The sequence below is a fragment of the Mastigoproctus giganteus genome, chromosome 14 (genome assembly GCF_048544385.1).
Source record: "Mastigoproctus giganteus isolate SK-2022 chromosome 14, ASM4854438v1, whole genome shotgun sequence".
NCBI lineage: Eukaryota > Metazoa > Arthropoda > Arachnida > Uropygi > Thelyphonidae > Mastigoproctus > Mastigoproctus giganteus.
In genome coordinates this window covers 69,894,447-69,918,468 of record NC_143588.1, presented here as the reverse complement: position 1 = coordinate 69,918,468, position 24,022 = coordinate 69,894,447, and the positions used below count along the sequence as shown (strand labels likewise).

Sequence of the window (24,022 nt, the reverse complement as noted above, 5' to 3'; positions counted from 1 at the left end):
TGCAAGTGGATGTTAGAAATATTGTGATCCCAAAATAACAGTTCCCTGCTATCCTTTCAAAATTCTGCTTATTTTGGCGTCACACCAACTGCTTTTCCACACACTTTTCTTGCTTCTTCTCCTAATAAATGCTCCTTCTCCTACACGAACAAAAACCAGTGTCAGCAGCGAATAAAAATTAGAAATTATTCCCTGTCAGACTTCTTAAAAAAATAGAAGTAAAGAATGAGTCTCTTTTTGCACTCAGTCTTGGCTGCAGTGATGAATTAGTCCAGTTGGAACTCGCTCGTACTTGTAACGTATACTCTAGCTTAACCCAAGAACTACCAATCTTATTTTTAATAGCGAAAACCACCGAGGAAGAAGATTATAGAGAAGAAAGTGGATAATGGATGAATCAGTCATACTTTAACATAAAATACTCCTCAGTAGATGTATCACCGCTCCGACAAAATCCATCACGACTACAGTAGTCTCTTAGACACCCCTTTGTTTTGATTTCAGTCCTCGAAAACAAACAAGAGCGCATTCACACCGCTTGCGAAACACGATTTCCTTTCTTTTCTTCTCCAAGATAAACACGACTCATATAAGAGAGTGACAAGACAAAAATGGGTTCGTCGACCGAATTATCGATTTAATACTTATTATATTGGAGCGGCTGGTAACAAAATGGTAGAATTTATTGGGAATTTCAAAATCTTGAAGGAACCACATCGAGAAATACCTTTTTGTTGTGGCTACCACCACCAAACAGTCACATTATCTTTGTAGATGCGCAGTAAACATTATACACTCCCAGGAGTGTTAAGATAATCCTACGACCGACAGTAATTCCTATTGAAGACAAACCCTCCAGCGAAAACAGCAATTAAGGGTGGTATCAGCAGTTAGACAGTCGGTTTGCGAGAAACCATCAATAGAGAAAAGTGTGTGAACGTGGAGGTCCACTGGAAGTGTTATCTGGATACATTCTAATGGTGTTTTAGACACGCAATGATCAGATAAACGATCTACAGTAATGGAATCTTATTTGCTGGGACTTTATCAGTCAATTTAAGGAGGATTTGTAATTTCCTTTCAGCACGTCCATCTGGACATCAATTTTAATTAGACAAGAATTAATGAATTTCACAAATGAGGACTGTTCTTTTGAATGAACGACTTTATACAGAAGTTTAAAAGAAAGAAGAAATATTCCAGTAATTCTTTTGATATCTTATTAAATTTCAGTGTAATTTATTTAAAGTTCGTTGGGTTTTACTTAATTTTTTGAAATTTCTTTCGTAAAATTTTAACTTAAAGCAAAATAATCTGCATTTTTAGAGTAAATCATATGTAAAAGTAGCCATTGTCACTTCACTGGCTATTCTTTCAATTGCTTCCTTTCCCGGTAGCACGTATTTTACGTCACTTCCTGGCTATTTCTTCAATTGCTTCCATTCCCGGTTTGGTTTCTTTTCTTCTCGCTTGATCTGCTCATTAACAAGAAGGCTTTAAATATAATTAAATAAAAACTTACCCAGTTGTTTAATTTGCTATTTTAAATATTAATTAAATAGATTTTGTTTTAATTTTCACGTTTAAAAATGAATTTAAAATAAGCGTTTTAGTTTATAAAATTTCAAGGTTAATTTTTAAATTTAAAAATTTAAATATATAATTAAATTAAAAATGTTTAATTTTTAGGCAAAACTAGTTTGTTATTTTTATTATTGTTTATCATCCTGCGTCACAAACAAAGACCCCCCCCCCCCCCATCCCTTTTTGCTGAGTATCTGTTGGAATCACAGCTGGTATCAGCCATTATGAGCTTCTACCCTTTGGCTAATCAATATTGGCGATTTTTTTCCTCCAATCAGTGCACGCCAACAAACAATATCCAGTGCTTCACCTACATTTATACGCTATATGGATAGCCTATGATATGAATAAAATAATAATAATAATAATTGTCAGATTTCTATTGATTAAATTTTAATGAAATTTAGGCTACTAGACAAATATTTCTAAACTATTTAAATATAAGATTTCATGAAAATGCATCCATAGAGAGTAGAGTTATTACATGCGGATGAACGGACGGACATGATGAAAACAATAGGCTGTTTTTCATATATATGTGAAGAGTTCTAAAAAAACAGTTGTTGCGTGGAGATTAAAGGTGTTTTATTGTGAAGGGATCAATCAGATAGCATCAAATAATAAACAAATGTGGGATTCTACGTATTTTTCAGTGCAAGTTGTATGGAACTGGGATGGCTGTTTGGGCCAATAGATTACAGGCCAGCGATGAAGTTTTTTGTCTTTGTTCGTTAAAAAAAAATCTCGGTTTTCTTTTCTCACTTAAGACGTCTTCCACACCTAACAAGTGTTTACTGGTTGGTTCCTTGAAAAGCGTCTTATCAGGATGTAACTGTACATAATTAATATACAGCACCTTATGTTTAAAGAAAAGATTGAACTGTTTGCTTACCATTTCACAATATTTGGATCAACATTTACTCTCTTATCTCAACGGCATACCTTGACTTGAAAGCTAAGGACAGAAAAAGAACTCGTAAATATTTACAAGCTTCAGGTGTTGACGAACAGCTTATCTAACTGCTACAATTTGCGTTTAAAACGCAAGTAGCAATGTTTATTGATCAGACCATTAAATTGAAGTTCTTTGATGAAAAGAAAAATCATCCTTTACAGTTAGAGTCGTAACCACTCTTGGTTAGAACTGTCCGAAGCTCTACTACAGTCTCATAGGTTGAAGAGTGCTCAGAATATAAAACAAACATGAACTAACATGTCCAGACAACACTGCATTACCATTAATATCAGGACATTCTTCATTTCATACTTGGTCACGTTCTTCCCCAAGTACAACGTGCCAGACACAGCTATAAATGTACTCTTAGGTTTTAGAGGGGACAGTACTACGATTATGAATGCATGAGGCCGAGTCCTCGTGGACTAGTTGGTATAACCATCGTCCTTCCCACACAGGTTGGTAAAGACCAGAGTTCGAATTCTGTCAATGACAAAAGCAATTTTTATGGGCCTTTTTACGGTCTTATGCGAGGGCAACATTGTTTTTCATCCAGAAAACAGCAAATCGACCACAGAATACACGCAATTTACAGGCATAGTATATACGGCGCACTATGGCCTAAGTTTCTGATGCCCCAATAAGTTTCTGGAACTATTGGCAGACTTCTTCGACAATAATGCATTACCAACATTGTGGCAGCACGTTGGGGAAGATCCATTCCTATATCTGTAGGACATGCTTCATGGTCTGAGGCATCAGAAAGTTAGACTGGTCAACCTAGACCCTTGGCTTTAATCCTCCACCAGTGCAAATATCGAAGGATATTTGCGCTGGTGAAGTGTGTTCCATGGAGATTAGAGGTTGTCATAAAGTTTGAGCAGACGTTATTGGTTTTCCTGTAAATAAAGGTTATTTGTAGATATGCAAGCGTCCTGATATTAATGATAATGCAGTGCTTATTCAGCAAAGACATCTTTGCCCAACGTTCTGTATTACTGATCCACGTGTTCATATTGGAGCTTTCACTGTGTTATAAAGAATTAAAAATAGCCGCACTACACTAATTAAATATTAATCAAGTGTAATAAATCTCAAGAGTGGTTTAGAGAGACATAAATGTTGCGAAATTTTGAAAACAAGTCAACATTTCACTTTGAAGTGATTCTGTGTAATTTTAAGTGCATTAATGGTGTTGTTCCAAGTCCAGTTAAATACCACAGTTTTTTACAACCATTTTATTTTCTAGGAGTAATTTAAAAGGAGTCGAAAAGAAATACAACAGCTTTAGGATGGAATTGTATAAAGGCTGGGAATCATTGGACCAGCTTCATTAGGGCCATCATTAGAGCCCAGAAATTTTCTGAAAGATGAACCAGCCGTAATTAGCCTCTTAGATTAATTACTTGGGAATCATATTCTCGAAGAGAGCACGGAAAGCCGCTTTGTTAGATGCCACACTAAAAATGTAAGGGTGGTCTCAATTTTTTTATTTTATTTCCATGGTTCTATTGAAGTCTTAGAGGTGACCAACATCTTTCTCTTCTCTCTAATTTCGAGACTTGAACAAGATGGGATAATTGTTCTCAACTTGGTTTCCCACAACCTTCTCGATTCTAACTCTTATCATCTTACCAAGGCCTTTATACCCTGCCGCTCTTTTTGATGATCATTGTACGGAAACTGAGTGACCTCCGTAGCATCGAAATCTTCGACAAAAACTGTAATTAACACAAGTATTTGAAATCCAAGTTCCAGGCTGTCATTAAAGGGAAATGTCTGGAGTAGCTGACACTTCGAACTTAACTAAAACTCTTCTTCACCAGTAAGAGTCCTTAAGAAGTTAAGATTCGAATATGCTGTATATCTTAATGATAACGCAACAACAAGTCTTCAGTTTCTTTAAGAAAAATGTACTTAATCTTCAAAAAGTATTAGCAATTTACGAACTCTGTATCTCAGGAGTTTCTATCATATTTATGAAGTTTTTTTTGGGCCCCAGTGTACATATAGTGATTTATATTTCAAAAAACAACATTTCGAAGTGGTTTTGTTTCACATTCGTTCACTCGAAATGATTTCTTAATGTGGAACTCGCCAAGTGTTTTCCACCTAAGGAGGAAGGATAAACAATTTACCCACACATAAGGAATGTATTTTGAAACATCATTTTAGCTTCGGTTCGTGGGTTGGAAGGCGGACCTGTGACAATAAATAAAACATTACCAGGAATTCTTACAATCTTAAGAAAATATAATTTTCTTAGAAATATATTTTTTTATTTGTTGAAGAAGGCAAAAACTTGCCCAATAGTCCTCGAAATAGTTGTCTATTATACTGGAAGGTCAAAATCAATCCATCGTTCTGCGTGTTCTCGCTAGAAGGGTAGTTATAGCCACAAACATTACTCAGCACTTTCGAGAATCATCTAAATATCCAATAGCGTTCATGTGTGTAGAAGCATTCCACTATCAGCTGTTTAATGAACACCCCATGATTCATTGTCAATACTTGCAGTTGCCAGAGAAGTCAAGATATGTTCATCACACGCCAAAATACGTTTTCTAGTTTAATCCGAATACTGTTTGAAATTTCATCTGTGGATAGTTTCTGCCTTTAGAAGAATCTGACTGCACTCCCTAGCAAAAGAAAAGGAACACTCCGATTTTCCTATCTGTAATCAAGATTTATAAATAGCTTAACGTTTAAACCAAATTTTAATCAATTATTTATGAGCACTGAAAGCTTCTAAAACCCAACTACAAGCTTGTTGTAGTTGGGTTTTAGGAGCATCAGCAACTAAGACCATATTGCTCCGTGTATATAGTCTGTAAATTGCGTGTTCTGTGGTCGTTTTTCTATTTGTTGGATGAAAAACTCGAATTTTTGGGAGAAAAACCATGCTCCCTCCACCGAGACTGACTAACTCAGCCACGTTGTGAAAAAGACACATAAAAATCCTTCCCATCATCCACTGGTCTCGAACTGAGGTCTTTTTCAACCGGATGGGGAGGACAGCGAATTCTACAAGCTTTATTCCTATTGGGATATAAGCATAATGTGCATATTGTTGTCCTTTATGTCCGTTCGTCCGTCCTCATGTAACAATGGGACTCCTGGTGAAGGGATTTTCAAGAAATTTTATATTTTGGTCATTTCGAGCCATCTGAATTTAATTAAAGTCGAAGCAATAGAAATCGGACAATTATTGTTTCCTTCACCATCCGTCTGCCTGCAGTAACTGAACTCCTTGTGAATGGATTTTCATGAAATTTATATTTCCCTCTTTAGAACGATTTGTGGATTCTTCCCAAATTTCATTAAAATCGGATCAATAGAAATCCGGAAATTAGTCTCCGTTTATTGAAGCTGAAGTTCTGGATATTGTTTGTTGACATGCTTTGGTTGGAAGAGTGAATGGACAATGTGGCCGTTCTATCTCCTTCCTTTGTCTACCCCAGATCCTCCGTTCAATAGATTTATGCAGTCTGGACCAGAGAACCTGTGAATTTACGACACCTGTTCTGTGGAATTAGACTCGACTCCTTCCTTTAATTGGTCAAGATGACCTGCCACATCTGTCCGGCGTTTCTTCTTGCTAGCTGGACTGGAAGGTGGACTAATTACGGCAAGACATTAGTCACTTTCTTGACCTGATTTTCTTAAACAGCCCCTCTTCCTAGAATATAATATCCGCTTGTTAATTCCTCCCTAGTTTGCATATTAATCTTTTTCCTATTCATTCAGGTAGAGTGAACTCTTACAACTTCATTATGGACTCGTGGCTCATTATGTGGCAAACTGTTCGTCCTTTATGTGTCATCAATTTACCAAGCATGGCAAAGTAAACAAAATTTTAATTTCTTTACAAATATTTCTGCGGCTTTTGTTGAAACTCATTTTAATCTCAAAAGGTTTTCTCTTCGAATAATTTTTTTTTACTGACTGATGGACATGTAATTTTGCCACAAAAATTGGATATTTCTGTTTTTAATAAGTCTTGGCTTAACTCATTATCTGCCTTGTTTTCAGCGATCTTTTTTGTTTTGTTTTTCAATATACCGTATTTTTCGGACTACAAAACACACTCGCCTAAAATTGTCTTATGGTCCAAATATATATAAGGTGCACGCAGTACAGTTTTTTTGTTTTAATCAGGTTATATTTTTGTTACCTAACACATCCCACTTTTATTATTTAAAATTTAAAAAAAAAATCAGTAAAATAGTGCCACTTTCTAAAAATCTCAAGTCTTTCAAGAAATAGGCCATGTCCTACATAACACTGAACGCGATGAACTCTGAGAAAGATGGACGGCTTAGACTATAACATCTGTAATGAAGAGTGGGATTATACAGACTTTTTGAGACGCTAAGACAAATTAAATTGGTACTACACGGATATTTTGTTTAATAAACACTTTGATTTTGTGTTTCAGATATATTCAATAAAATATCCGTTCCCAAAATTCGCCTTCTACTTGGGTGAGTCTTATAATCCGAAAAATACGGTAATTCTAATCTCTCCTTGCGCTGATGTGTAAGTGTTTTTATTTTCTTCTAATAATTTAAATGATTTTTCACTGGTCAGCTATTTCTTTCTCAACTTCCTTTCATGCGTGTTTGTTTTGTTAAATCTTCACATGGTTCGAATTCTATACCTTCTGAATCTCCTGACTTTGAAGTTTCTTGATGAACATCTCGGTTACAAATTATCCATTGTAGATGATTCTGTACGGGGATATTCTTCTTTTTGTTTGGTACAAATGAAGGATTTCAACACTCAGGTGTTCTGAATTCTTAGTGGGCAATTTAATTTTCATCACCGTGTACATATCGTACTTTTTTAAAATATTGGCTTTGTCATTTAGAGTGCTGTAACTAATGTAAAATAATTTAATAACTTAATGCGATGCAAGCTGGTGCACTTTATGGTTTTACTTGGAATCCATCTTCCAAGGCCCAGTTGCTTTGTTAGCTTAATGCAAACCACTTATCTGATATAATACGTTTAGTCCGGTGTCGATACTTAATAAACTAGATTCGTTATGTTGAGAGAATAAATGTATTTTCTATCGCTCTTAAGGCAATCAGCTTTTAAATGAATTCGCACTTGTTGAAGAGAAACTTGGTTTCTCGACGTGTGCCACCAGTGTGGTAACTTCATAACCCCTCTTAAGTATGTGCAAAATGCATGGCTTATAGCCAGGCAGGGCCGTCCACTGCACCTTTGTGTCCTTCTATATTTTGTAGCAATAAACACAACTCATGTTTATGCATAATGATATGGAAATTTGGTTGTTTAGAATTGGCGACAAGGAAACTTAGGCCACGAGGTGTCGATATATAATATTTGTAAATTTATTTTATTCTGCGATCGGTTTGCTTGCTCTGCCGGATTTAATACCTGAGTTTCTGGGAGGAAGGGACCACCCAGCCCTTGTTTCAGACTAACTAACTCGGCCACGTGTTAAAGATTTCCATAGTGGCAGTTCACTTGATTGCTGTCAATGACGTGAGGATGAGGATTTTTATGGACCTTTTTCACAACGTGGCTGAGTTAGTTGGTGTCGAGCGAGGGTGGTATGGATTTTTCTCCCGGAAACTCGGGTTTTTTGTCCAGCAAACAGAAAATTGACATTATACACGAAGCAACATGGCCGATGCTCCTAAAACCCTACTACAGCAACAACAACAACAACTTGCTGCCACATGGCAAGGCATGGATGGGCTCTAAAAGCCTTCTGAATGTTGCAGGAGGTATGTTGTATCATTCGCTTAAGGATTAAAGAAACTATCACACCCTCTTTGATTGTGTTGATGGCTGCTCTGAAGTTGCGAGGAAAAATGTTACCCAATGGATTAAGCTGCTTCAGGTCTGCAAATTTCTTCCCACCTGGGAAGCGTGCGGCTGGAAGTTCTAAAGTTGAGCGGGTTAATGATCCAAAACTTAATTTTCGGAACTAGTCCTTGGGGTTATCGAGGTGTCATCAAAATAAATGTGAATTTTTGGCAATTACGCCAACAAAGGCTTTATTGTTGGATATTCCCTCAGTACATATTCGCCAATGTCCCTTGTTTCTGCCTGTACATCACTGATACTACGAGTCTGCTACTTCAATCCACGAAACTTGTTCTGGAGCTTCACGTATCCAAAAGAAAGGTCGAACACATTGTGTCAGTTGTCACGTATGTGGAATGATCTCGATCCGATTCTTCTGTCATTAGTTTGGGTGTACGTTAAGGGCCGAAGCAACTGATGCCGAGTTCTTTGGACTTGCCATCTGCCTAGAAAAGTCCAGTTATATTGTTGTTATGTAGTAAGGTTTTAGGAGCATCAGTGACCAAGGCCATATTGCTCCGTTTATATTATCTGGAAATTTCGGGTGTGTTCTGTGGTCGATTTTCTGTTTGGTGGATGAAAAACCAGAGTTTCCAGAAGAAAAAAACCATGCTATCCTCGCCTGAGACCGACTAACTCAACCACGTTGTAAAAAAGCCCCAAGAGACTCTTGAAGCTCACTGGTTAACACAGAGAAGTGTTGTATTTAAAATAAATAAAATGAAATAAACAAAATGAAATTAAAATATCTTTTTATCCACTACATCCTCTCTCCACTATCTTCTCTTTAACTTTCCCTTGTGGTCATGTATTTGGCAATTCTAATAGCGTGTAATTAAAAATATGTTTGTTGGGTTTTCCTTGGTTTATTGACTATTGGGGTAAGTTTAAGCCACCGATGAGTGCTGTCTGGAGAAGCCCACGCACAAACGCTCCACACTTCGCTGACCAACGTTTGATTAAGTTTGTTTAGCGGGCTGGAACGAAGGATTTTTTTTCTTCTGTCATCTTACTCTCAATGGCCTTTGGGCAAAACAAATAGAAAATGACTGCAGGAAGGACATTCACATTACTGCGCTTAGTAAAGTGATATATATATAAAAAAAGAAGCAATGCGTGGTCGAAAGGGCCGGGAGGTATTTATTACGTTTATAACTTCTGATAGTTTGTGATCGTGGCAATAATATTTAATCCCTTCTCTCTATCGAAGAGATTCGATAGCAAGTTCTCTGTTTAAACTAATATTCTACTAGTAATGAACAGAAACTTCAATTTCTGTTTATAGGTAGTGGAAGATTATTTGGTTTAGGGTCCTTATAACTTTTAGGGTGTTTTTATGGTTCAAAAGTTCCTGGGAGGGTAGCTCCATAAATATAAAATATGCTAATATGACGATTATCAGAAGTAAGTTGAAATTCGCCAATTCGGATAATCGAATTGTTCGGATAATCGGTTTATTCGTTGAAATACGAGGTCAGTTTTAAGTATTTGCGTATAAATGTAGCCATTATTATTCTCGATATTGAATAAATCGCGAGCTAAGTCCCTAGAATGAAATATTTTAACGAGTTTCACCCAAACAGAAATCCCACCATGATGGGTGTGATTTTTTTGGAATATAACCCACGCTTCTTTTTCGTATGATGGACCACGAGGCGTTAGAGTATCGTGTCTGTAAATCGCGTGTATTTTTCCTGTTTGGTGGATGAAAAACCTTCAGTTTCTAGGAGAACAAAACATGAATTCTCGCCCGAAACTGGCTAAGCTCAATGTGTAAAAGTCCATAAAGATTTCTTCCTGTCTAGAAAGGATCCGTACCTGGACCTTTTTCTTCTATCGCAAAATCAATTTGTGTCACCATTGCTTGACGCAACAGGTTATGGTGTCGTGGTTGGAAAAGTTTGGTTTTCTTCCTCTTTAAATGAATTCAGTCGAAATTTCCAATTAAAAATACCAAGAACGAACCCCCTAGGACCTTGAAAACAACACACAATTTTTAAATACTTATTTATTCTCCTGGAAAGAAAAAAAAGCGTCTTTTCATCTTATAACGACCAAATTTTTGAAATCTCTAACCACCTGAGAGATACATTCTCCATTTGAATAACAAAAACTTGACCATAAATCAAATAAATAACTCGCGAATGACCACCCTTACATCTCTAAACCAAAAGAATCCCCACCCTTTACTCTCTCAATAAATCTTGACAATACAGAATTTACTTTGGAGTGAAATGTTCAGGAAATCTTAAATTGTTAGCGAATCGCTTAAAATTCCAACCATCCTTATCCCGATATCAGTATTGAAGGCGTTTATCCACAATCGCTACTCCTCTGGAGTTTCCAGACGTTCCGTTGATGGAAAATTATTATCGTCATCTTCCCCGCGCGTTTATCATCGCCTCCATTTGTTTACATCCCATAAATATGGTAGTCCACCAACTGTCCACCGGAACCTAGCCCCACCGAGGAAGACGAGGCGGTTTGTCACGAACCAACGGCAATTTGAAGCCTAAACATTGGCAAAGAAAACGTCACGGCGGTTCTAATTTTGGACCGAAGGTTTGATAGGTAGTACGCATGCGTATGCGGACGTGCGGAAGCTATCAAAAACTACGGTGAACTAACAGAAGACCGTATATAATGAACAGAAGAATCTGGACTGATGGGAGAGAGCGACTGTCCAACGTAAGCTTATCCCACAATCGGAAACTCCTTTTTTCCACCATCCCCACGCTGTTGTACGGACCTCGGTCGTGACTGCCCCCGTAATGGATCTAAAGGTGTTAACGGACAAATCGATTTCGACTTTGCTCGCGATTGCCATGGCTACTGTGTCGTTGATGGCTCGTCACACACGCGGTCAAGGGTAAGTTTCGTTATTCACTTATGAATATTATAAATCGCTTGTTGCGACGGGATCGTGAGCGAGGAGAAGGGGCTGCGTCAGTAACCTCCGACTAGGCCTAACGTTTTGCCGTAGAAACTCTACCGGCGTCGCGAACGGCCGTAGAGAATCTACGATCCGATCCGCTTTTTTTCCCCGTGTGTTGTCTGTAGCAAACGTATGTGCGTGACGTAGTCGATGTTGTCCGCTGTTTCTTGGGTGGAAAGAGTTCAAATGTCGGCGTAAACGACCTGTAGATTCGCTCGTTTCGATCTCTTTCGCTGGTGAATTTTAAGATGACATGTATCTCAACAACTTCCCTTTTCTGTCTATTTTGAGGATTCATTTTTAATGTATATTCAAAGTTGCTCTAAAAGTATAGTAAAATAAAAATATTCTCCTAAAATGGTAGATATAAAAACATGCTCTGAAATGATAGTCAAATAAAATATGCTCTGAAATTTCAGTAAACATGAATTATGCTCTAAAATGATGTAAAATAAAATATACTCTGAAATGATGTAAAAATAAAATATACTCTGAAATGATGTAAAAATAAATTATGCTCTGAAATAATGTAAAATAAAATATACTCTGAAATTTCAGTAAACATAAATTATGTTCTGAAATAATGGTTAAAATAAAATATGCTCTGAACTAGGGGATTGTAGTTTTGCTTAGTAATGTGTTTTGCAAACTACGAAATTTCAGTAAACATAAATATACTCTGAAATAATAGTAAAATAAAATATGCTCTGAAATGATAGTAAAATAGAAATATAGTCTGAAATTTAAGTAAACATAAATTATGCTGTGAAATAATAGTAAAATAAAATATGTCTAAACTAGTGGACTGTAATTTTGCTCAGTAATGTATTTTACAAACTACGATTCAGTAAACAAATTATGCTGTGAAATAATAGTAAATAAAATATGCTGTGAAATAATAGTAAAATAAAATATGCTCTGAAGTAATAGTAAAATAAAATATGCTCTGAAGTAATAGTAAAATAAAATATGCTCTGAAATGATAGTAAAATAGAAATATAGTCTGAAATTTCAGTAAACATAAATTATGCTTCCAAACAATAGTAAAATAAATTATGCTCTGAAATAATAGTAAAATAAAGTATGCTCTGAACTAGTGGACTGTAGTTTTGTTTAGTAATGTATTTTCCAAGCTACGAAATTTCAGTAAACATAAATTATACTCTGAAAAAATAGTAAAATAAAATATGCTCTGAAATAAGAGTAAAGTGAAATATGCAAAAATGATATTAAAATAGAAATATAGTCTGAAATTGAAGTAAACATAAATTATGCTGTGAAATAATAGTAAAATAAAATATATGCTCTAAACTAGTGGACTGTAATTTTGCTCAGTAATGTATTTTACAAACTACGATTCAGTAGGCAAATTATGCTGTGAAATAATAGTAAAATAAAATATACTCTGAAATAATAGTAAAATAAAATATGCTCTGAAGTAATAGTAAAATAGAAATATACTCTGAAATTTCAGTAAACATAAATTATGCTCCGAAATAACAGTAAAATAAAATATACTCTGAAATGATAGTAAAATAGAATATAGTCTGAAATTTCAGTAAACAAATTATGCTTCCAAACAATAGTAAAATAAATTATGCTCTGAAATAATAGAAAAATAAAGTATGCTCTGAACTTAGTGAACTGTAGTTTTGTTTAGTAATGTATTTTCCAAGCTACGAAATTTCAGTAAACATAAATTATAATCTGAAATAATAGTAAAATAAAATATGCTCTGAAATAACAGTAAAATAAAATATGCAAAAATTATATTAAAATAGAAATATACTCTGAAATTTCAGTAAACATAAATTATGCTCCGAAACAATAGTAAAATAAAATATGCTCTGAAATGATAGTAAAATAGAAATGTACTCTGAAATTTCAGTAAACATAAATCATGCTTTGAAATTATAGTAAAATGATTATGTATATAGGTGGTGGTTGTGTTCATCTCACTCTTGAATAAGTAAAAAGATACGTGCGGAAATAAACACATCCAGCTGCTAATTGGGATCCATTATCTGACCTCATTTAATGGATCCCAGCCGAACAAGTTTAGGGTTTGTTTCTCTTCCACCTTTTCTTTGTCGCCCTTTAAGTTACGCACGTGTGCATGTGGTCTGTGCATGAACTGAAGCTGTTTTGCTTCCTTCATCAGATGTTCTTAACTCTCTACAAGCTAACTGCGTGGCTGATAGAATTTTCCCAACAAGAAACGACCTCATTGGTACAGTTCTTTTGAAAGGTTCTGATGGAATCCAATCGTTCAGAAACTTCCGAAGTTCGTATGGATATTCTCCAAGTATGTTGAACAATCTCAAAGTCTGTATCAAAGTTGGTAGAACTTGTATCTGCCCTTAATGAACTACAAGCGGGCTGTAGTTTTGCTTAGTAAAGTAGTTTACAAACTATAAGTTCATTTGGTGATTCTAGCGTTCTTGGGGAGAGTCTGAAGAAAGATTTGCCTTTTCGTTCATTATCAAAAGGCTTTAAAAGCTTCAGGCATTGCTGTTGATCCTCGAATGAATATCTTTTGATCTTGTAAGATATTAAGCAAGAAGGTTAAAAAGAAATGTTTGTGGAAATGAGTTGCGATGCAAGTATTGATAGTTTAAAATATCACATCTGATTCGGTCTGGTCACCATTTTGGAGAAGTTCTGTTGAAGGATGTAGTAACAAGTATTTGTGTTTTCCTTTTGACATTCTTCGAGTGCTATGAATCTGCAAGAGTTGCAAAGTGTACGAAAATCACTTCCCAATTTATGGGGAGTATTGAGGAAAAATATAATTTCCTAGCTTGTTGCATTGCTGGTCATCTTAACAGATTCAGAAAAAAATGTCTACGTATTTACTGCTAATCCGATTTTGTATTTCAGCCTTTGTTCCACATAAACGACTTTATGGGATGAAATTTGTTGGCAACCTAATTAGTGAGACAATATTTTCCACGTAACCTCCAAAAAAACTCCCCGGGAATTGCTAACAATTTTTAATTATACACGAATCTCTGACACTACTTTATATTGGAGGTTTACGTCGGATTATTTAATACAAAAAAAAGCTTAGAAGAGAGAGAGAAGCTCTTTTTTAAACATACCCAGTTTTTACGATTGGGCTGAGAGGAAACGGGTTTAATCTTTTCTTAAGCTCCGTTCAAATACATCTTAAAATGTCTTCGCAGATGGCTACTCTGGACAATGCTCTATTTTTACCCTTTGACAAGATGGATGGATCTACGCAGAGGTATTTCTTAATGCGGGTCATCCCTGAAAGAAGAGGAGGAGGACACTGGGGTAGATTATTTTGAGATCAACCTCACATTTGAAAGTTCCTGTAGGAGAACATATTAAAAAAACTCTTTGAAAGAGTGGACAAAGTTGGAAACAGTATCGATTTCCTTTCTTTTTGTACTCCAGCAAAGAATCCGATGCTGGACTTCAGAGATAAGAAGCAAAAACGGAACGAAATAAAGAACTTTGTCTACTTGAAGTCAGTAACCTTTCGCACCATAAAGACCGCTAATATCCAGTGTGGATAAGCAGACTACATTAGTTTCTCTAATAAGAACAGAATCTTTTCACCTGGTGGCAGGCTTCCTGTAGCGATTGGAGATTGCAAAAGACAATGGTCCGTTTACGAACAATCCAAGTTTATTGTCACTTAGAATTTACCCATTGGTGTCTCAGCACGATTCCACATAATTTGATTCTTGTATTTGTTTTTCCCAAGATTTAGTGATTTTTACGCTTTCCAATGTCGTTTTAAAGTACACGTGGGTTCCCTCCCTAAGGAATTTCTTCTTCATCTATCTTCAGTAAATTGCCCTAGACGTCATCTTGGAAACCTTGACCTTTCAGCCTCAAGGTTCCTAAGATTTTTCACGTTGATTCATTGAATCTACCAGATGAAAAAAGAAGGGGGCCTGTTAACTCGAACTGAGACTGTTGATTTTGGAAGAGAGAATTGAAACGTGTTCAAAAGACTATTTAGAGAAAAGCATCAACTTCTTGCGCTAATTTATTTTCCTTAAAACAAATAGGTAAAAATAAATACTTTAACTTATAAGAAAGAAAGGAAACCGGTTGTTAAACTTCCTCTGATCATATTGCTGTTTCAAAGTATGAAATAAAGTAATAAATAATATTAATAAAAGTTAAATATTTGTTTATTAATAATCGTTCTCGGACAGAGATCGGATATGTTCATCTCCGAACAGTAGGACTTTTCATCCAGCAAATTTAACTAATAGATCATAGAATCGAACAAAAACAAACAATAACAACAAAACCTCGTGGTCTTAGTTTTCTTGGAGTAAAATAGAGTAGAAATAGAACTTCGGTCAATTCTTTCTAATTTCGATTAATAAATAATACACAGGATAGGATTGGTACCTTTATAGATTATCTGCTGAATTCAAAGCACATGTGGTTAATGCTAATCTGTTTTCCTCAATGGAACCAACATTTTTCATTACTCAAATAAAGATCTTGGATTATCCAGACGAATTTCTGTGTCACCCCAATTACTGAAGCCTGAATAAACGAGCTGTTGTTAATAGAGAGCACTGTTTTAGTGTGAAGACAATCCACCAAATGCTTTCTCTAAATTGATAAAGCGATCAAGTACCATATATTCCACCAGGAAAGAGTTTTCCTCACTTCCAAGCAATAAAACACAGTTCAGAGCATTTGATATTAATATAATACAATCCGGTGTGTCAGCCAGTATGGGTATGAAAATCTTTGCTACAATTTCAGTTCGCTCTTAGATACATCCCACAAATTCCTCTTATCTAGACAACCATCCTTTAGCAGAAGCCCAAGAAGAAATAAATTATTATCATCTGTGATTTCACTACGTTCCAGACACTGCGTCGAGGATGGATATTGTCAGGATAGTCGTTGGAGAAAAAATACTTGGAATGTTAGGAATGTAATAAGAAATGGGTAACACCATTCACGGATATTAATACAAGAAAGTTTGTCCCGTGCTTAGGTCATAAACAGCGTCCATGATAATCACTAATCATGTGAAACAAGCTTGCCAATTACTGCATGTATTCAATTACAGAAAACAGATTTCTCAACTTGTTTGGGCTTTGTTGTGCATTGACCTTTCTTATTTTGGACAGTGATTTCAGAAAGGACCGACACCTTGCGGCGGAATGTACAACCACCAATAATTACCACACCAGGAATAGTTTAGATGTGGATAGAGTTACGAGTATGGTTATTTATCTGTATACTGCCATGGATTCTTATCTTATCGGCAAAACCGATAAATTTTGCGCGACTTGGCTATATCAGTTTTAGATGCAAGATTTTCAGCAACGTATTTCCTCAAACAATTCTTCTTTTTCACTCAATAGAAAGCTGGACACAAAACAAGCAGTTCCCTTTGCCTGCGTTGGTGGTGGTATATATCCCTTTTACGCTAACGTGTTTTGGCTCTGATGATACTGACTAGTGAGTGTACCAAAGAAAATAAATCCCGTACAATTTGGGTACCAAAATAGCCCCCAACGGCCTCGTATACTTGAAGCTTCACTCTGTTCAATGTTTACATATCAATCAAATAACTTACTTAACAAGATGTTGATGGAATTCCTTATAAACAGACTGGAACTTGCAACTCCTTGTTATTTATCGTATAAATTAGAACCACCTCTTCCTGCACAACGAGTGGTTTGGGTTTGTAGGAAGAGTTGGCGCTAATTTATACGATTTCTGCGATATTTTCATTGATTTTTCAGTAATGGTTGAAAGGAATATTTTCTTAACATGATCAAAAGCAAGTCTTTTTACATACGTTTCCACTCTGCACTTCATTTATTTTTCATAGATGTTTTTGCACATTCGCAGCCTTTTAAAAGAAGTTCTCAAATATTTAACAGAAGAATAAGAAAGAAATGACGCTTCCGAGAACATTAAAATGAAGATCCGGAGGTAGAGCGATGATTGAAATGAAGAACAGAGAAACAAATGAAGAAAGCAGGAAAAAGTTTTGTTTGTCTTGAAAATGACTGAGGGGAGCTGCCTGGTGTTACATCACATCGATTTTACATTTGGAAATGCTCAGATAAACATGGAAGTTCCATGGAAAAAGGGAAGGATTACCGGTAATAAGGAAAGACGGGTGGGAGGAAAGCAGATCGCATGGATAAATTAACTGGTGTAGGAAGGGAAGATAAACGATGCTAGTGTTGTCAGATAAGGGCGAAAGTTTGCAACTTATTTTTCAACTGAGAGTCCTCTACGTTTGTTTTTTTTTGCCAGTTAACTATCGAAATATTTGAATTCTCTTTTTAGCGGTTTTCTTTGGAGTTCAGGAGAAAGTAAAGGCGGATGAAAAGCATGAATCGATGATCGAGATATGAGTAAAGAAAAAATATAATTTACAACTGTACAAGCTCCATAATTAACCATTTTATTATAGGTGATTGGTAGGTGGGGTATTTACAAATATCTGACAAAGAGAACCCATTCCTGGACTTGGGCGTGGAGGGTTCAGAGAGGAGATTTTTCTTTTCTGACATTTTAGACACGTCTTTTCACATATTATCTACACTAAGCTATCGATGGCTGTTATTCAGGTATTCCAGGATTGGAGATTTGAGAAGAAAAAGAAGAGAGACAGATATGGCAGCAATCTAGGTTGACTGAAAGACAATGGGTTTGTTAAGATTAACCTCCATAAAATCAGCGATACTTTCCCATCAATACGATATGACCATTCAATTCCGCTTTGGGAAGTTCATTTATTTCAATGTCCTACCTACGACCCGCTACCTGTTGGTAAATTTCTCGAGATCCAGCCTTCTTTTACTTCCTAAACGTTTTATATTTGTGTCCCTTCCGGTTTTTGCTTCACCTAGTGAGAACGTACCCAGCACGGCCTTATACTCCTAACCCAGTCTTCTCCTTTAAGATGCAACATGCGTCACAGCAGTAAACTGTACGAAGAGTGAACCATCGTTCTATTACATGATTCTAATGAAGTCATCAGTCAGTATATACGTAAATGTGCAATGCGGCGTTTTTTCCAAATCAGTCTTAGTTATTTCTGGGCATTTTGTCACCACCAGGAAGGCGATCACCTGGGAACCCTGGTTCCCAGGTGATCGCCGTAATACGGCAATCATCCTGATTGTCTTATGCCAACCACCAAACATGATGGAGGATAAATAATGGATTGGGGAGCAGTATCTTGGTATTCTTTAGGTCCTATAATCACCTTGAAATGGCGAATTACTGCCACTGATTGTCTTGATATTCTGAGTTACTTGGTTCATCCCATGGTGCAAACATTGTTTCCCACAAGTGATGCCATATTTCAAGATGATAATGCTCCAATACCCACGGCCAGATGTGTCCACTCTTGGCTTGAGAAGCATGAATCTGAGGCTAAGCATATCCATGAATTGCACAATCACCAAACTTAAAACGTTATTGAGCTACTGCGGGCATATTTGGAGTTGAGAACCACATTTCGTCCACTTTCATCACTTATGGAAAGTTTAAACTTTCCTCCATGAAGAATGGTCCAATGTTCCTCTAAAGACAAGAAGATTTATTTGAATCTATCCCACGTAGAATACAAGCTGTTTTAATGGCGGTTCAACACCATATTAGTGCATATCTGCAAATCTTATCACGGATTTTTCCAATATTTTGTCCCTTACGTGACTGCCCGCATCGCTCAGTAACTCTGTGGTATTGGAATACTTTTGTGGGGATGGTCTACTAATGAATATGAACGCTTTCCCTAAATTAGTTTCGGCTGCAAGTTGTGTCGGAGTGGGTGAACTTTAATCGCCCTGTTTCTCCAGTTGGTTGACTAACATCGAATTTTTCCTCTCCAAATGAACTGATGAAGTCACCGTATCTGACACTGTAGGTGTAATACAAGGAAAACGATTCAGAGGGCGACACAGCTTATTTATTGGAGAAGGTCCAAGTCCAGTCTATTGAAATGTCTTTTAGCTTTTCCAGGCAAGGCTTTTCCTTCTTTCACTTGTAAGAAGAGAAAGAACTATATATGAAACAAATTTTACATCATTGAATAATGGTTCTGTTGACTTTCTGGCTTGTACCAATGCCTTCCCTGTCCAGAAACTGGATATTGGCGAAAAGGCGATATGCAAACTATCTTCAAATCTGATTCTACATTTAAAATCCCTCTAGCGAACACTCAGTTCGAACCCAGACTTTGGAACAACAGCGACATAGCCACTGAGAGAACTTGAAATGACCGCAAAGGTCATATACGATATCATGGACTATAGCTATGACACCCAGATCGATAATCCAAGACCACACTAGAATGAATACCGCGGCAATGTATTCCAACCTAACGATATTCAAATTCTGAAAGCGTTTGAAACCTGAGTAATGTAAACAACCCCTAATTTATCGCTAAAGTATAGTTGAAAAGCCAAACATGCATATAATTCTCTATATGCAAATCTTGTTGAGAAATGTGAACAAATGTTGTCGAGTTTGGCCTGGGAAGAAATATATTTTGAGCTGATTTAATGTTTTTGGTTTCGCAATTGTTTATCAAATAAATAGCAAAGGGAAAACTCCAGTAATTCTAACAAGTTTCTTTTATCCAGACACATAACAATATTCATCCTCTGTGACAATCAAATCTCGATAAAAGGGAGAAAAAACGAATTTGGTTGTACAATAGAGAGCCTGCAATGTTTGGCGTGCAAAAACGTGAGAAATGCTTGGTTGGTTGCTCAAAAGAAAAACAAAACGAAATTGCTCTTAGATGTATGACAGCGAAAGCAGGGAAGATGTCAAAAGGAGTCAGTTGAACTGAAAAACACCAAAACAGTGCATTTTAAAAGAAGGAGAATTCTTCTCTTTCATTGTGAGGAATCAAATGGTGGAGTGCGTCAGGAGCTTTATGATCTTGGCACAATTATGAAGATGGACACGGAAAAGAAGAGGATTTTTAAGAGTTCTAAATAGGGTTGGCAGCTTTAGCTGCTTAGAAAGACGCGAAGTTAATTGGATAAGAAAAATGTCACTGCTACAATTAATTATCCAAAATGGGCATTTTATAAGGATTCCCATCCCAATATTAATCTGGAGTGACGTAGTTAATCGCGTGTCTAATTTACTGAAATTACCCCAAAAATATAAAGGTTAGAGCATCTTTTGTCCATGTAAAGAAATGTAGCTTAACATCGCCTTTCTTATTGACATTCACTTATAGATGTGACCTCTTAATTAAGGGAACTTTCACGGGAAATGAAAGCCAAGATGTATTACGAACTTACCACCATGCACAGCTCACTATCCTTAATAAAACCCGACTTCCACTTCACTTCCAAACTATCTTGAGATTAATTTCAAGCGGCGATATTTTAGCTCTGATTAATGAGTATTTCTTCAATTACTCTGTATCTTGACACCCTTTTCTTAACCGAAATTTAGGTCAGCTCAAACTCTCGGATATTGACCTTTTTGGTTTGTCTTAATTTAATTAAACCTCTTTAAGCGATGCAGATATAATGGTGGTGTAGGACCTAAGAGAGACCATAAACACTGCTCAGCCACCGATGAGGATGTTCGAGTTGAAGTTTACACTCCATCACTGTTGCTTGATGAAATCGTAATTTTTACACCCCGCTGGCTTCTAACGTACTTCGAGCTTAGCTGTTCATCTTTGTTAATTAATTCAATGTTTCCCTTAAGAACTCTTTGCTTGGAAACAGCAATTAAACCTTCTTTGTGATCTATTGACAGTTCTCTTGCCCATTATTTTTGTCTTGTTGCTGGAGATCAATAACTTGGTGATGCTTACCTACTGAACTAGTTGAATCCAGTTCCAATATAGAATGTTTCTTTCTATATTGGAAGCGGATTCAACCAGTACGTGCTCTTTTAATCTGAACACGTTCTATTTTAATCTCATATGTATAGAAACCAACCTTAGATCTCAGATATAATGGAGAATTCAAACTAGAAAGCAGAAATCCTTATTTTAAAACTCGTTGGTAATGATTTCGAGTACTAGTTGGAGCTATTGAGGGATTTTAAATTAGATTTTTAAATAAATCAGCATCATTAAGGCAGACAAAGTCTGTTAAGGCACACAGAATCACCTAAGACAAGCAAGTCATCTGTAACTCGACTCTAAATCGATGTTTTCAAACTCAAAGTAACTTTGGACGTAAATTTCCCTTTGGTGTTCGCAACGTTTGCTGGCTATCGTGTTACTTTAAGAAAGACTTTACAAGCACGCGCACTAATGTTTAACTTACATTAATGTAGGGTTATAATCCCGTAGTCATGGTCTCCCGTTACTCTTGAGTTCCCGGAGCAATTAGCCGAAGAACATTGCTCCCTTCAGAATCCTTTTCTCTCTCCATCCTCATGGATTATGTACACAACAGATGGATCTAACACTATTTACTTCGACTAGCAAGAAAAACGTGGCTGGGGAACTTGCTTTCCCAACTACTGTCCAGGCAACCTCTAAGAGCTATCGCGAGGAGTTTATAAATATTTAATACACCTCCTGCGCAAGATTCTGACGTTTATCAGTTCATGAATATTTAACTTGGCCCTTGTAGCACTGATTTCTGAGCCATATCTCACTTTGGCATGTATCTGCTTTGTTGTAAATAAGTGCTCCATTTTTTTACTTTTATTTATTCACTCAATTGGTACAGAATACCTCCCTAGATGGCAAAATGTTAGTAGGATCAATAGAGGTCAATTATCAAAATTATCAATAAATATCAAGCAACAGCCACCTTCGATTTTTTAAGAGAATTATCGGGTAAATGCCGTAATTGTAATTTACCAACAAAAAAGGCACGTGACAGAATCCAGGAGACTTAAAATATTATAATAGTTCTTTGTTGTATACGTAGTCTGTTTATATTTAATACTAGCAAGTAACTATAGTCCGTGGCCAAAAAATTAGAAACTTTTATTCAGTATCTAGTAGGGCTACCTTTTTGCCCGATTACAGCCCGTGCTCGTGGTGGCATGGATTCCACTAGGTGTTTGAGGGAGTCTAGCTCCAGATTTGACCATTCTTCCATCAGGATATGGTATTTGTTAGTTGCTGTACCGTGGTCGGAAAAGAAAAGCGAAGCCCAACTGCTTTTTTCAGCATATACCAGATGTTCCCAATTGGATTCAGAGGCCTGAATTAGGCCAGGGTAGATGTTGGAAATCTTAGGAATGTTCCTCAACGCATTCAGATACAAATGTTTTCACGATGGATAGTTATAGTTGCGTTTGTCCTATTCATTGCCATCCGGGTAAAAATGAAGCACTGCAGGATAAAGTTGGTCTGATATGCCAGAAAGATATTCGCTGGCGGTAACACAACCTTCGCATGAGCGAACCCAGTCTATACCATGATACCACCTCCAGCCGCTTGAGTGATGGACACGAAAGAGTATCCATGCATGGCTTCATGAGATTGACGCCAACATTGATACCATTGGTGCAAAGATATGCAAATCGAGACTCGTCAGACCACATGATCCAACGAGTCTCGACTCCAAATCTCAGATTCTTTAACTCCCATTGCATAGCTATCTTCAGCGTGTATCTTCTCGATTTCGGTTGGAACTGGGTCTTTCTTTTCCTAAATTGAATTTTTCAGTCATTTGCTGGACATTGGACTATTGTGATGCACAATTCGCTTCTCCTGCGATCTAGTCCTGAATATGGACTTTCTGCCACATTTCTTTCTTTAGCGGAAGATAAAAGGAGAGTTGCTTTCTCCTTTAATCTTCCACCTATTGTACACTTTTAAGATGGCTGCTTACCAGTGATATTCTTTGCTTTTAATCTCTTGCAAAAGGTTTCTAATTTTTTGGCCAGTAAGTGTATTAAACACTAACAATAACCGGTTTCTCAGACAACGAAACCCTGCTCTGAATATCTGTCCTTTTGTATTTCACAGCTCAGTGTATATCACGAATAGATCTTACAAGAGACGTATTGTTAAAATACATTTTTCACTTTAAAATTTCTTCACATTTTTGCGCATTTGAGATGGAATAAGTTTCCCAACTTTACAGTTTCATAACGTTCAATCATTGTGACCATAGCAACTCACGCGAATTGTAGAGATGTACTTTATTCGTGTTTGCCATCGAAGTAATGTTTGATTCCAATGTCCTGCGTTTTATTTCCATGCGTTCGGGTTCATTCTACTGCTCCAAACTTCCCAGTTTACAAGAGGACGAATGGTATTCCCTGAAGAATGATAACTCCATCTTTCTCGGTTGTCATGGCAAAACCAGTTGGTAGTAACGAATCACAATTACCACCAATGGCTATGACACTGAATGTCAGAGGAGATAAACCAAGCAGAGGTAGATGGGGGGAACACCAGATATAACAAAAGGGATATCAGCATTCTGGAATTTATCACGTAGTAAAGTGGTTACGCTGGCAGGTTTTATTATAAGATTTTTTTGGTAAAGGCGGCAGCTCCTTTGAGAGATATGAAGGAGGCGTGCTCAGAGGAGAGGAAAACGATTTGTATGCCAGAGATCATCATCTCTTACGTTTCTCTGTAAGTTTTCGGATATTTTATTTTCAAGGATAATCGACAAATCAAAGAGTTGGTAGCATTATTCTGGTGCTGCTGAAGATCATTAGAAATTGAAATAAAACGCGAGCAAACGTGTAACAGTAATTTGTTTGAAAAAGAGGGTTGT

At 36.6% G+C, this 24,022-nt stretch overlaps 1 protein-coding gene across 1 annotated transcript in view; it reads left to right on the top strand.

The window, feature by feature from the left end:
* Positions 1–11,005: 11,005 nt before the first annotated feature.
* Positions 11,006–24,022, top strand: part of LOC150075214 (glycine receptor subunit alpha-2-like) — a 47,715-nt gene continuing 34,698 nt past the window's right edge. The window contains exon 1 of the mRNA XM_090389227.1: positions 11,006–11,249. Within this exon, the coding sequence (XP_090245353.1) occupies positions 11,152–11,249 (98 nt within the window). The 5' untranslated portion in view covers positions 11,006–11,151. The remainder of the gene's footprint in view (positions 11,250–24,022) is intronic.